Source organism: Thunnus thynnus, chromosome 7 (genome assembly GCF_963924715.1).
Source record: "Thunnus thynnus chromosome 7, fThuThy2.1, whole genome shotgun sequence".
NCBI classification, from domain to species: domain Eukaryota; kingdom Metazoa; phylum Chordata; class Actinopteri; order Scombriformes; family Scombridae; genus Thunnus; species Thunnus thynnus.
The window spans coordinates 12993772-13008771 of NC_089523.1; the positions used below are offsets into that span (position 1 = coordinate 12993772).

At 41.1% G+C, this 15000-nt stretch overlaps 1 protein-coding gene across 2 annotated transcripts in view; it reads right to left on the reverse strand.

Moving 5' to 3' along the window:
- Window positions 1-15000, reverse strand: part of si (sucrase-isomaltase) — a 74806-nt gene that overhangs the window by 4671 nt on the left and 55135 nt on the right. For both annotated transcript variants that reach the window (XM_067594427.1, XM_067594428.1), the window contains exons 41-47: window positions 11759-11907; window positions 10860-10944; window positions 10656-10712; window positions 9680-9804; window positions 9269-9357; window positions 2927-2976; window positions 349-519 (exon numbers count right to left, since the gene is read on the reverse strand). In XM_067594427.1, the coding sequence (XP_067450528.1) occupies window positions 349-519; window positions 2927-2976; window positions 9269-9357; window positions 9680-9804; window positions 10656-10712; window positions 10860-10944; window positions 11759-11907 (726 nt within the window). The remainder of the gene's footprint in view (window positions 1-348; window positions 520-2926; window positions 2977-9268; window positions 9358-9679; window positions 9805-10655; window positions 10713-10859; window positions 10945-11758; window positions 11908-15000) is intronic.

Sequence of the window (15000 nt, forward strand, 5' to 3'; positions counted from 1 at the left end):
ACTGGTATATACATGCTAGTTAATACAGAGCTGTTTGTTTTCATTTTATCAAATGATGTCCACAGTTGATTTAAGCAATTGCCAGACACTGGCATTTCATTTATGTTAAGAGCGTTTGTAGTCCGAGACCATTTCCTGTATTTGATGGGGCTGGCCAGCAGTTTGTTGAATTGTGTATTTCAACAACAAAACTGGGTGAGAGCGCCCAGGATTATGCCTATTTACAACTAAGGAAGAGGTTGGCACAACAAAATTACACATATTTTAACTTTAACTGATTCAACTTGGTTACTAAATGGTGAACTAAAATCACTGTGGTAACTATGTACATCCCGAAACTCCTCTTACCTGAGTGTCAAGGTTGTGCTGTGGGGTCAGTTGTTGCACTGTTCCATTCGCATATATTAGGGTCACCTCTGTGATCTTCACACTGCCAGCACCCCAAACCTTAACCACACCCAAGGTCAACCGGTCAGCAGCAGCCAGGTCATTATGTTTAACCTGACTGGACAAGGTGCTCTGAAAAAGAAAGTGTTAGACACAGGAGGATGAAAGGGGGGAAAGAGGGTTGTTAGACATTGATGAATAAAATACAAAAAAAAGTGTTTTTACAGTTGTGTAGAGAGGTTTTTATTTGTGTGACAGGCAGGTCATCAATCTTGAACTTACAATGGTGTCTGTACAATTTGCTGAAAATGTGCATTAGTGAGCTGAGCCATGGAGTTTTACCCCCCATTATATTCAGTTTTATTTTGTGCTTTATCTCTGTACTGAGTGAGATTTAACGTTTGAGTATCTTTCTCCATATCATTAGTTTTATATCCAGCATATTATAATTTTTACTCTCAGCCTTGCTTTTAGTAGATAACTTCCATTTTGATTGTCAGAATTGTCTGAAATCTGTGCTTTCATTGTCATGTACTTGTGTAAGAAACATGCACATTTAAGGTCCCTGATTATCAATTAATTAATTAAGTACTGACTGTCTCTCAAAAAACTGAGGATGGACTAAAATGTTCTCACTTTGCAAAAATGCTCTCATCCTCAAAACTCATAGGGTGCAATAGGAACACACACACACACACACACACACACACACACACACACACACACACACATCTACATTCAGATAGCCATCCAAAATGGCATACGATCTGCTAATCTGCAAGGCAGCACTGGCCTCATTGCCCAACTTATCCTCATCTCCTCACATCTGCCTGTTCATGCACACACACGCACACACACACACACACACACGCACACACACACACACACACAAAGACCCCCTCCCCCCTTTGGCTTTCAGACAGTGTGCCTGTTTTATCGCTGTGTGAAATTGCTTTGGAATGAGCCTGATGGTAGGCAGAGGACAGCCACAGATGTTTGGCTATGGTACCTGTATGTGTGTACGTGTATACTGTAGATGTGTGCATACGCGTGTGTATGTGTGAATGTGTGTATGTTTGTGATTAAAAGTGTGCTCATTAATGTGTGTCAGTGTGTGATTGTGTGTCTTTGCCTGGCTAAGAAGCGAATGGGGCTGGGTTAGTCCCATTAGTCCCAGTGATTAGGGAGTTTCTGTCATGTCTGTCTCAAAATATGATCAAACTCTGGCCTGAGAAACATTCACTTCTCACTGATTTTAGCCATAAGACTTGTGCACATACAACACAAACTCTCAGGTTTCTATTTTTTGTTCATGTTCAAAACCAGCAGAGGTGCAAACAGTGCAATTTCATATTTGTCTTCCTCTTTATATATAGTATCTATTTTTTTAACAGATTGGCACTGTCATGGTGCCACATAAACATGAATGTTGTCAAGGCCAGTGGGATGTCGCAGCTGAGTTTGTATGGATCAGGTTGCACAGTGCAATTTTGGTACCCATTTTGGCATAAAATTGCACCCTCATTCCTGCTGTTCAGACCACTTCTTTTTGCAAATGCAAGGACATAGAACACATTTTGTGGTTTTATCCAGCAGACTGGTCCAAACGATATAAACCCCTTTTATGCACAGTAGTGTACTTATTTTGTGGGTCTCTGTGCAAATTTGAATATTTAATTAGGTAGTGAGGTTATTTACAGTACAGTGTTTGACACACAGCCCCCCCCCCAAAATAAAAAACAAACAAACAAACAAAAATGCTGTTTGCTGTATGCTTATGTTTGAGATAAGGGGTTTTCTGAGCTGGAATATAAGTACAATTTTGCGTCAAAACAAGTACCAATAACACAATGAGATGCAACCACAGCTGATCCACTCTAACCAACTCGGTGCAGGCATGTTCGTTTTTCGAACCACAAAATTACTAAGCTTGTGCTGATACCGATGAAAGTCAGTATAAGACTCTGCAGCATCTGTCCCACACTACCATATTTTCTTATTCTCCATTCTTAAAATTTTAAAGATTGTAGAATTATTGTAATGTCACCATGACATGCATAGGAGAACTAAATTTTACATCAAAGGCGATGAGAAGAAAAAGACAATAAAATTGGAGCATTGTAATAAAAAAGATTCTGCCATGTGTCTGTAAATCCTCTCTATTGTGATACAGTATGTAAAATGTTCATAGGTTTAGTAAATTGTCATTAAAGTTTAGTGAAAATTAATCTACTTTTAGATTATTATTTGTCAGTCAACAATAAAGACGTTTGTATTTCATTACTTTGATACAAGCATCAAAAAAAGAGGTTGTAAGGGAAAAACTGTCTCAGCCAAAGGTAAAAGCAAAATTCAAATCACAACCTAAGAGTTAGACATAAATTCTATGCTAATGGTTTCCAGCAGTTAGCCTCTGACATCCGCCTACCACAGCCCTGTTGCATGGTAAAGCACGGGCTTATTCTCTTGCTGCATTAATAGCAATAACGATGATAGAGAAAAAAAAGAGACGTGGCATGTGGTTGGCCTTTGAACTCACCGATTCTGCTGCAAAGGAGGTCAGCATATATTGTTCTCTCTGAATCGTGTCTGAAAATAAGAATGAATTACATACAGAGTGAGAAATGGAGACAATGGAGTGACAGAGAAGACAGGTGATACCTGATTAAATGACAGTGAACTACTGAGTGACTATTCATACTGACCACAGAGTTCATATTCATCTGACTAACTGGATGGACAAATGAAATATGTGTTGGATGAATGAGTAAATCACATGGTGACTGGTTGAACACACTGAGTGAATGAAACACTAAGCAGCTGCATGAATATGTAAATAACTAGCTGAGTGCATGAGTGATTTAATAACTACAGTAGTGATTCATTAATTAACTCATCAACTAATAGAATTAGGGTAGTACAGTGAGTAAAGTAAATAATGGACTAGCTACGCTGCTTAACTGTGTGAAAGACAGATCATTAATTGGTTGCATGAATGTGTGAACATAACACTGGATGAATAAATGAGGGTATAGCTGATAAATGAGTGACTGACACACCAATGAGTCAGCCTGACTGACAGCAGAGTGATTAGCTAACACTCTGAAGTGAAACTCAAACATGCAGAACTCAAAAAAAAGCAGAAAGGCAGATAATACAGGTAAGCAGGCGCTACAGCGAGAGGCAAAGCAAACAAGAAAGACATAGGCTAGCAGACAGACAGGGAGACACAGAAGAGAGGAGCGAGGGAGCAGATAAAAGAGGAGTGATGGAGAGCATATCTCTAGGCAGCGACACGGGGAATTACTGTAATAGTTTCTGTCACTCCCCTTCTCTGTCATCCCTCGTTCTCTCTCTATCCCTCCTTCTCTTCTTTGTCCCCGCACACAGAGAAGTGCATCTTCTCACAGAAGCACAGATTCTGTTTGTATATCAGTGTGTGTGTGTGTGTGTGTGTGTGTGTGTGTGTGTGTGTGTATGTTTGAGAAAGAGCAAGGAAGTGGGGAGAGACTACATTGTAGTTGACTGTCTATCTGATAAAATCACCCAGTAAATTCTTAGGCAGTAAAAATAACCCCATGTGTTCATACATTAATTTATGACATACACATTCATATGGATATTCAATACATGATTCCCAAAACTGCCTCTAAAGTCTAGATTTTTTTCAATATTTTTTATTAAAAACTTAAAAAGAGATGAACTTTATGGATGAACTTCAGCAGTGGGAGAGATGTGATCTGTTTTCAAAGAGGATTTTTCACCGAGGTGAAGTGCAGTGTGTGATTTGTGTGTCTAACATACTGCCAGCTGCTGTTCAGGGTCTACTAGATTGTGGTAATTGGTCCCAATTGGTTCACAATTTTTTCAAGTCTTAAAACAATACTCAGGTGCCAATATGAACACTGAAACAGGTTTTGTTTGCTGTAATTATTTCTCCTGTTCATACTGACCATTAAAAGATCCCATCCAAATGCACTTACAGTACATGAGATGGGGGACAAAATCCACAGTCCTCCTTCTGTGCAAAATGTATTTAGAAGTCCAAATTAGTCAAATCAAGTAGATATCTTTCAACTTCACAGTCTTTTTAGTGCCAAAGTCCCTCTTTTTGTAACTATAATTCCACCGCAGCTTAAAAGGAAAACACTGCTAGGGGAAACACAAAGAGCAAACTTTATACTTGAAAGACTGTACCGTTGGAAGATATCCACTTGATTTGATTAACTTGCTCTGTTGAAGGCTCATATTAGCATATTAGCTGATAAACTTCTAAATACATTTTTGCACAAAAATGAGGTGACGAGAATTGTGACCGTATCATGATGGAGGGGTCTGAGTGTCCCAGTGACCCTGGGAGCTGTGTTGTTGGTGGTAATAGCCCCTGGTAGGGTCTCCCAAGGCAAATTGGTCCCAGGTAAGGGTCCAGACCAAGAATGATTTATGGACCTCAATGAAGCAGCATTTCAGGCATATATGGGAACCTTGCCCAGAAGAGGGGGACCAGGGCTCCTCCTGGAGCCAGGTCTGGGAGGGGAGCTTGCCAATGAGTGTCTAGTGGCCAGGCCTGAAGAAATAAGTCACTGCCCTGTGGGCCCACCACCTGCAGGGATAAAGACTGGAGTTGGGCGCATTTCCATAAGGGCAGCAGGCAGGGACGGGGACCTGAACGTGCTGATCCTGGGCATTGTAAACTAGTTCTAGGAATGTGGAACGTCACCTCCCTGGTGGGTAAGGAGCCGGAGCTAGTGTGGGAGGTGGAGCGGTACTGACTAGATATAGCTGGGCTTGCCTCTATGTACAGCATCGGCTCTGGAACCAAATTCTTGGAGATGGGCTGGACTTTCTTCTTTTCCAGAGTTGCCCAGGGTGAGAGGCACTGTGCAGGTGTGGGGATATTCACGAATCCCCAGCTGAGTGCAGCAGTGTTGGAGTTCCTGCGAGAGGGTCACCTCCTTGCAACTATGTGTTGCTGGGAAGAACACTTGTGCATATGTGCTGAGCAGCAGTTCAGAGTATCTTCTTGGAGCCTCTGGGTGGGACCTTGGAGGGGGCGTGGCCCAGGGAGTCCATAGTTCTGCTGGGGTACTTCATTGCTCACATGGGCAATGACAGAGAAACCTGAAGGAGGGTGTTTGGGAGGAACTGGGAGGGGGGTGATTGGGATGCCTGATCTGAACCCGAGTGGCGCATTTTTACTGGACTTCTGTGCTAGCCATGGATTGGCCATAACAAACACCATGTTCAAGCATAAGGTTGTTCATAAGTGTACCTGGTACCAGAATACCTTTGGCCATGGGTCTCAATTTTGCGGCCCGCGGGCCAATTGCAGCCTGCGGGCTGATATTTTGTGGCCCCCACCTTGATATGAAAGTTTAATGTTAGTGCGGCCCGCAAGTTTTATATGAATGGCACGTTACTGTGTTGTGTGTGGAAGGTCCCTTTATTGCACAAGCTGGAGCTGAACGAACCTGCCAATCACAGGGGTACATGGCTGTTTCACAACAACTATGCTATTTATACAGGAAGAATGTGTGCTGAGAATGTGCGCACCTCACGTTAGATTGTGTCATTATTTTTTCTACACAGCTTTCAGTAAAATTCAAAGGTGAATTATTAAACCTTATTAAAGCATCATTCTGTTTATTTCAGCATCATTTCTCTGTTACCGATCACTTCATTTTCTTTTGAAGCACTTTGTAAAGTCCGTTTCAACACGAGCTCTATCAATAAATCATTTATCATTCTTCTGATGTTTAATAATGATGACTGACACTTTACAGTGGTGATGCTTTGCAGAAAAATGTGATGAATTAGGGATAAAGTCGTTTCAAATATCCACAGCAGCCGTGCGTAATGATAAGCTGTTGGAGAGCCTGTGCGTAATTCTCACTGAGGTCTGAGGAGCGGAACGGACACCACTGTTGACATACAAACGGAGGTTTAAAGACCTTTACATCCATTTTTGGCGCACTGTGACAGCAAATGAGGCTCGTGCATGTGATTCCACGGTGTGTGACATTAAAAAAACAGAACCAGGTGTATCTGCGTCTTTATAAGTCTGGCATATAATAATGTATGTGCATATTTCTGTCACATAATGCCACGTTGTGAAGTGAATTAAAAGTTAATATATACGTTTTCATGAACACACTTATGTTTATCCGACAGAGGTCATAAATACAGAGTGTAACAAAACACCGTACAGCTGATGCTGCTGTGCCACACGTCATATTTGATTTGACAACGCCGCTAGCTTCGCAGCGCCCACTGCATCCATGGAGTTATTATAGAAAATAAAAGCCACTAAATAACGCCTCCATGGCTGAATCCCATGGTTTGCACCTCCATGGCTGCAAACCATGGGATAATGGTGTCCCACTGTCCCGGCTTCATGTTCTCCATGTTTGCTCTGCAATGATGTGACATTCACGGACAAATTATTTGAAAAAATCTTTTGGGTGAATAGAATGTATTGAATCATTTGCGGAAAGAGATTTATTCCTCAAAACATTTTACTCCATAGTAAATGTCTTGCACAATCAACATCATAAAGATATTTCTTTATGATGCCATTTGTTTCACTCGTTTCTATGACGACGTTTACAACAACAAAAGCACGGCGGGTAATGAACAACCCGGTAGTAGTCGACTTTTTTGCGCCTGCTACCTAGCCTGCGCCTGCTAAGCTTTTTTTGTGGAATACCTGATGCGGCCCAGCCTCACCCAGACTCTGCCTCCAGCGGCGCCCACGTATTTTGAGTTTGGGACCCCTGTCTTAGGCCAAAGATCAATGATCGACTTTGTAGTCGTGTCATCAGATCTGTGGCTGCATGTCTTGGACACTCAAGCAAAGAGAGGAGCAGAGCTGTCACCTGGTGGTGAGTTGGATCAGGTGGCCAAGGAGGCTGCTGCACAGACCTGGGAGACCAAAATGAGTTGTGAGGGTGGACTGGGAATGTCTGGTGGAAGCCCCTGTCCGTGAGGTCTTCAACTCCCACCTCCAGAGGAATTTCTCCCGCATCCCTGGGGAGGTTTGGGACATGGAATTCGAGTGGGCCATGTTCAGGACCTCAGTTGTGGAGGCGGCTGCTCAGAGTTGTGGCTGGAAGGTCATGGTTGCCTATTGGGGTGGCAACCTGTCCTGGCCGTGGAACAGTGGACCAGCTCTTCACCCTTGCAGGGACACTGGAGGGGTCATGGGAGTTCGCACATCCAGTCTACATGTGTTTTGTGGACTTGGTTTATGGTTTATGACTGTATGTCTCAGGGCACCTTGTGGGCAGTGCTGCAGGAGTATCTGGGCCCTTGCTGTGAGCCATTCGGTCATTATATAACTGCAGTGAGAGCTGTGTCCGCCTTCTTGGCAGTAAGTCAGACTCGTTCTCAGACTCGGGTGTTGGGCTGCCCCAGGGTTGTCCCTTGTCACCAATTCTGTTTGTGATTTTCATGGACTGAATCTCAAGGCTCAGCTGGGGGGAGGAGAGCGTCCAGTTTGGGGACCTCAGGATTGCTTCTCTGCTTTTTGCAGATGATGTGGTTCTGTTCTGTTGTTTCAACACACAGTGACCTCCAGCAGGCACTGGGATGGTTTGTAGGTGAATATAAAGAAGCTGGGATGAGAGTCAGCACATCCAAATCTGAGGCCATGGTGCTCTGTCAGAAAAAGGTAGACTGTTCCCTCTGGGTTGGGAGTGTGTTGCTGCTCCAAATGAAGGATTATCTCAGGGTCTTAATCACAAGTGCGGGTAAGCTGGAGTGTGAGATTCACAGGCAGATCAATGCAGCATCAGCAGTAATGCGGGAGTTGTACTGGACCATTGTGATGAATCAAGAGCTGCCCCAGAAGGCAAAACTCTCAATTTACCAGTCGGTCTACATTCCAACTTTCACCTATGGTCACAAGCTTTGGGTAGTGACTGAAAGAATGAGATCATGGATACAAGCGGCCGAAATGAGTTTCCACCAGAGAGTGCCTGGGCTCAGCCTTAGAGATAGGGTGAGGAGCTTGGACATCCGGGGGAGGCTCAGGGTAGAGCCGATGCTCCTGCGCATCAAAAGGAGGCAGCTGAGGTGGTTTGGTCACCTGGTTAGGATGCCTCCTGGACGCCTCCCTCTGGAGGTTTTTTGGGCATGTCCAACCGGTAGGAGACCCCAGGGCAGACCTAGAACACATATCTGTTTTGGCCTGGGAATGCCTTGGGATTCTCCAGGAGGAGTGGAGAGTGGAGACTGGAGAGTGTTGCTGTAGAGAAGGATTCTGGGTTTCCTTACTCAGTCTAATGCTGCCGCAACCTGGTTCTGGATAAGTGGTGGAAAATGGATGGGTGGATGCATGGATGGATGGACAAATAGGATTGTGGATTTTGTTCCCCATCACTTACATTCTAATTGCATTAGGAGAAGATCTTTTAATGGCCAGTATTAGCAGGATGAAAGATAACAGCAGCAAAACCCCTTTCAATATTCATATGGGCACTTGACAATTTTTTTAAGACAGACTTGAAAAATTGTGAACTCATATTTTAATGTGAGCTTTCATTATTTTTTGTAATGTACTGTATCCAACCTAGCTCCTGACATCAGAAGTAAACAGATCCAAGTCTTTTTTTTTTCCCCAAAGGTGAATCATCACTGTTTAGAGGCTGCATGTTGTTTCACAATGCAATCATTTGCGAGGGGGAAAAAAAAACAACAAACAAACATCTAGTCTGCCTTATGTTTGATTGTCTTACAATCAAGATTTATGGGCTTATACCAGGAAATTATCTGCACTAAGGCTTGAAAAGAAAATAATGAGTCCATAAATACACATGTAAAAAGATCAAATGACATGCATTTCTCTATTAGGGTGGGTTCTCACTAGTGACCTTTCACTTACCTATTCCTTCTCCATCGTCCCAGAAGAGTGATCCTTGAGCAGTTCCATTGTCACTCAGGGCAACAATCAGTCCTAAAGGATTTTTCCGACTGAAACAGAAAGGGTACAGACGGTTATGGCAGATTGCTAAAGGACACTGTCTATTTATACTTGTTTCTGAAGACAAATACATTAATATTCCTGCTAGGGGGACCCACCTGATCTCTGCTGCTGGAACACTCATCACCCTCTAACTGTCTCTTTCTCATTCTCACTGTCTTTCTCAAACACACTAACAAATATAGATGACATTCACTTTGAGGAATGTTGGTTATACAGATCAACTCACCCTCTGCAGAGAAATGTCTTTCAAATACTAAAACACAGCCCATTAGTTACTGTACAGACTCTGTACAAAACTCATACACATACCTGTAAAATGTATTGTTCTCTGGTTTCTGCCAGGGTAAGATATATCCTCCTCTGATATGAAGGTTAATATGGTCCATGGGTGCTGGCATTCTAACCATTTGGCTGCGCACTCCCACATCTTGGGCCTGATGAAAGCAGCAATAATTACATGCTATTAAAGCACTAGAAATACTATTGGTATTTAATTTTATTCAACAATTCCTTTGTGTGAATTTGGTATTTGTGTGCCAAAATCACAAAGCACACAGTAAAATAAGTGACATCTAAAAAGGCTACATCTGAAACATTTCAGTAATTTATTACATGCCAAAGGAATTCTTTGCAAACTTCTCTCTCCCAGTCTTTTCCACTTGTCCTTGGTCCTTCCTTTAATGGCTGTGTGCTGAAGGGACAAGTTAAATGGAGCTAACCACTCCTCTTCACTATCCTATGCCCCCACTGAAACTGCTATTTCTCATGTGTTATTTGGCTTTATGATGCTGTCTTAACAGATGGGGAGTCCCCTAGCTAGAGACAGAGTGATTGGATGTTTGTTTTTGTCATCAAGGTGCCTTATGCAGTTGTTGGGTTGCAACTCCTTAATGATATTGTCAAAGATGTTTCTTGTTAATATTGTCATCTGGGTTTCTGTTGTAGTTGTGGTTTTAGGCATTTTTATTTGTTTTCGTACATATAATTTTTAAACATAAGAACCTCACAGATGCAGTGCTTTGCATCTTCAACATGCAATAAACAAATGTTCTTGCATGTGCCACAGTATGCGTACACTAATCAGCCAGTTAGATGTGGTTATCTCTTTCAAAAATGAATACTGAACTTATTTACTTTAGTTGTCTTGTGTTGCAGAAGGGGTGTTCTTGAATGTGCATTTTCATCTACAATGTTTATGCAGTGATTAGGTAAGACAGGTGAGGCTTTGAAATCAGTGAAGAGTTTGTTTATTTGATTTCATGGTTGTTAACTGACATGGACTCACCGTGTGGAAGTCATACCAGCGTGCATCAGGAACATAGCCATCCACATGTCTAGCTCCCTGTCAATCACAAAGTCAGTTAACCAAATGAAAGAGTCCAAACAAAACAAAGCAATACAAGCAGAGGAAACAGACTGATATGTATTCCTGAAATAGTTGAAAGGTTAAAAAAAAAGGTGACGTGTGTGTGTGTGTGTGTATATATACCTGGTCAAGGGCAGGGGTGATAAGTAGGGCAGGTCCCCAGAGGAATTGTTTATGGACATCCCATGTATTTCTATCATTCACAAACCTGTGGCACACACAAACACACAGCATAGATGCCATTAAGCTTGACCAAAGATGTTACCAATACTCTCTCCTGTGTGTTCAGCCCAGATGACTCTTAAAGTGCTCATTCAGAATTCAATGGTTTGAAGATGCAAGTCAAATAACCCTGCTAGACTCATCCTGCCAGCTCCTTAAATACCATCTGTGACTTTATAAGAGTCTCTTAAAATGAATAAATATGTCTTCTTTTTTTCATGCAGTTATACACATTCACATCTGGTAGCTGCCAAGTGCAGCCACAGTCATCTACAGTTGGGCTCTTGCTGAAGGGCTTCTTAATGGCAGTCACTGTGGCAGGGAGGGGACTTCTAATTTTTCTGAACTGTCAAGTTATTCAGATTAGCAAATGTCAACAACAAGTTTGTCTAAACTCATTGCAAAATTTATGGAAATGTAAATAAAGGATGATTTTTTTCTCTACTTTTTGCTAACACCTTACATTACACCTGTAGCTAATAAGGCTGGCTTTGATGGGAACATATTCTAACTAGTTGAAAATTAGTTGGGCATTAAAACAGAGTGCTGCTAAAACGTGTTGTGGCACTTAAATGAAAACTCTGCCTAAATTGGTTTTTAGTCCAGCAACCACCACATGTAATATTCTGCATACTAATGAGAAGCAATGTAGTTTAAATCAGGTAATCTTTCCAGCAAATCAGAATAAAAAATACACCCTGGTAATAACTAAATGATTTGATTAAGTGATTACATGTAATGCTGAGCCATGACATCAGCAGAAAAGATAAACCCCTTGTGTGTTGCGTGTATGTGCTTACTCATGCAAGAGTGGTCTGACAACTGTGCTTCCTTTTGTATGAGCCTCAAACATCAGTGTGTACAGGTATGGCAGGAGGGTGTAACGGATGTTCAGGACGTCCCGGGAAGCCTCGGAGAAGGTGGTATTCCAGGCAACAGGATCTTGTCTCTGACACAGAAAAAGAATTAAAAATAAGTAATAACAAACAGGTTAACCAAAGAGAATAGTAATGAAAAATCAAAATCTGTGTTAATTAATTAATAATCATTGAGATGAATGTGTTGTGCAGGTTATTGGCTTCAATTGCAACTTGTACTTAAATTATTGTTCACAATTTATTATTGCAGCCACTCAAAATTCTTGTTTTTTGAAACAATAGGTACTTGATGCCAGACTGAGACCTTTTAATGTTTTCAGCTCTGTCAAGGGTCTTAAATATGCCCTTGATAACTACATACATGATATCATGCCAAAAGACTGAGGCTAAAGCTGCATGTCCCAAGCAAGGAGTCAGCATTCTTGCCAGCTGATGATCCATGTAGAAGACACGTAACACAAAATAATTCTTGTATTAGAAGAGTGTAGTGTGTGACTATATTCACTCCTCCCAATATTAAGAAACAAAATGTCTGTAATTTTGTGCTAACATGACCCTGTTTTTTGTTTGTACACAGTTAATAGTTAATGTGTGCAGCATGACCTTGGAAGCTACGACCTGTTACCTCTGTAGGTAGTACACTTGTTATCCAGACAATGACTGTATCCTAGGTTAGAGCAGATCAGATCAGAGCAGAGCAAATTAATCCTTACACTTTTTTCCTAGGCTTTTGGTTTTTGAAAGGCTAGAAAAACATGCGACCATCCTTTAAATGTAAAGTATTCATCCGACTAAAGCCCCGTGCATAGGCTTGCTCAGAACGGGGGAGAGGTTTAGGGAATGGCCAATCAAAAGTTATTTTCAAGTATATTTCATATTTATTGTTCTATAGCCCAATATCACAAATAATAGATGTAATCTAAATATCTCTTTTGTATTTATTTACTTTTTTAGCAGCCACTGAATCATTTAATTTATCAGGTGCTCCTATAGTTGACATATATGTTTACAACATGTTTTAAGGAATGCAAATCTAATGGACAAAAAAAGTCAAAATACCTGTACAATATCCACTGATTGAGACTGTTTACATACTGTATAGATAGAGACAACTATTCAGTGTTTGACTAAACCTTTCAAAAGCTCTGGTTCATTTCTCTTAGGCACAAGTACACACAGGCTATACATACAGTAAAGATAATCAAGACACTATGCATTATTTTTTACTTTATTATTTGTGTGTGGATATAAATGTACACACACAGCTACATTTTTTGGTCATTGTGTTTACTCTTTGTTTGTATTTCAACATGCTGAAAATGAATAACTTTAAAATGTTACAAGACATAAAGAGAGACTGACAGCAACATTAGCTAGTTAGTGGCATGCCAGAAATACTAAAATGGGCTGCACGCAATTACACTGATAAATGATGCTCAAACTATTCTGCCGCACACTGTACTGACATTTACCTAATTTTAATTGGCAACAAAGTGTAACATCCCCTTAAGAGACAAGGACAGAAAAAGAGGACAGGGTGTACTGTCATTTTGTAGATATGGGCCAATCTAAATGTATTAGCTCATTTGTTGGAGCTGTCGTGAGGACAATAATCAGTCTGGTCAAGTACACACACACACTCACTAACACACACACACACTCACTAACACACACACACACACACACACACACACACACACACACACACACACACAGAAGACCATGAAGATCCTCAGCTGAAGCGTGTCATCACCATATGCTCTTCCCTATGATACTGTGTGTGTGTGTGTGTGTGTGTGTGTGTGTGTGTGTGTGTGTGTCTGTCTGTCTGTGTTTTCTGCATTTGCATATAACTGTGTGCATGTTTATGCACTGTATATTTGGGGCCCCTGTCAGTGTGTTATGTAGTTATGGGTATCTTAGTGTGAATTTGTGTGTATATCTCTCCTGTCTTTCTATATATAAAAAACCCCCCAAAAACACAACTCACATAATCATGAAAACAATCACAGAGCAATGAAACGTCAAACATTTCCTGCCCAGCAGCAATTTAGCTGGGTCAGATTTGATAATAATTAATAACTGTAGCCCAGTTACTAAGTACAGGCCTACCAGTACATGATTGAATACAGAACATTTCCATTATCTTATGACCCAAGGAGTTTACCAGATTATCATTTAATTTTTAGAGGAAATTTACAAGATTGTAATTATCTGGAAACCCAAGAGTTCTTATACCTGCCTCCCTTTTCAGTAACCTTCCTTTTGCACCCTCATGCCTTACAATCAGATGTGTTCACCGGGAAGTAATTACCATGCTAAATTGTGTGTGTGTGTGTCTGTGTGTGTGTGTAAGAGGGAGACCGGGAGACTGATCAAAAGAATATGAATGAGTGACTATGGGCTTGGTCTTGGAAACTAGAGGAGAAAACAGATACAGCTGACACAAGCAGTGCTTTATTTGTAAACCAGGAGGTCACAGTCGAATTCTGCCACCCAATACCAAACCCAACAGGTTCCGACAACGCATTAGGTGTCTGGTCAGGTTCGGGCAGTTTTGTTTGTCTAAAGCTTCTGGCTCTGGTCTGGTCTAGTTATATTCAAAAATCATTTTCTCGTGAAATTCCTCTTTCTTTAATGCTCAATCATCTGTGTCCATGTGTGTCATATATTGCAGTTATGCAATGACCAGTGGGAGGTAGGAAGAGAGATAGAGCATAATAGCCAAAGCATTGCATTAGCCTGGCAAGCTGTCAGTCAGTAATGGATGAAATACACACTTGGTAAAGGGGAGCTCCTTAAAATATCCATAATTGTAATGCTATTCTTACATATGATAGCAGGAAAACTGGCACATCCTCTCTGCAGAGGCTCATTAAACATGGAGTTTGCCATTTAGAAGCAGACAAACAACAAAAACCAAAACAATACCAGATAAACATTGTTGTTAAACTTCACAGCATCAAATAAAATGCTAGTGAACAATCAGTTAGAGCTGAAACAATTAGTTGATTAGCTATTCAAACAACAGAAAATTAATTGGCAACATTTTTGATGGTCAATCAATCATTTAAGTCAATTAACAAGCAGAAATACCAATCATTCTCTGGTTTCAGCCTCTCAGAATTGAGATTTTGTACCTTTCTATGTGTTATATCATTGGT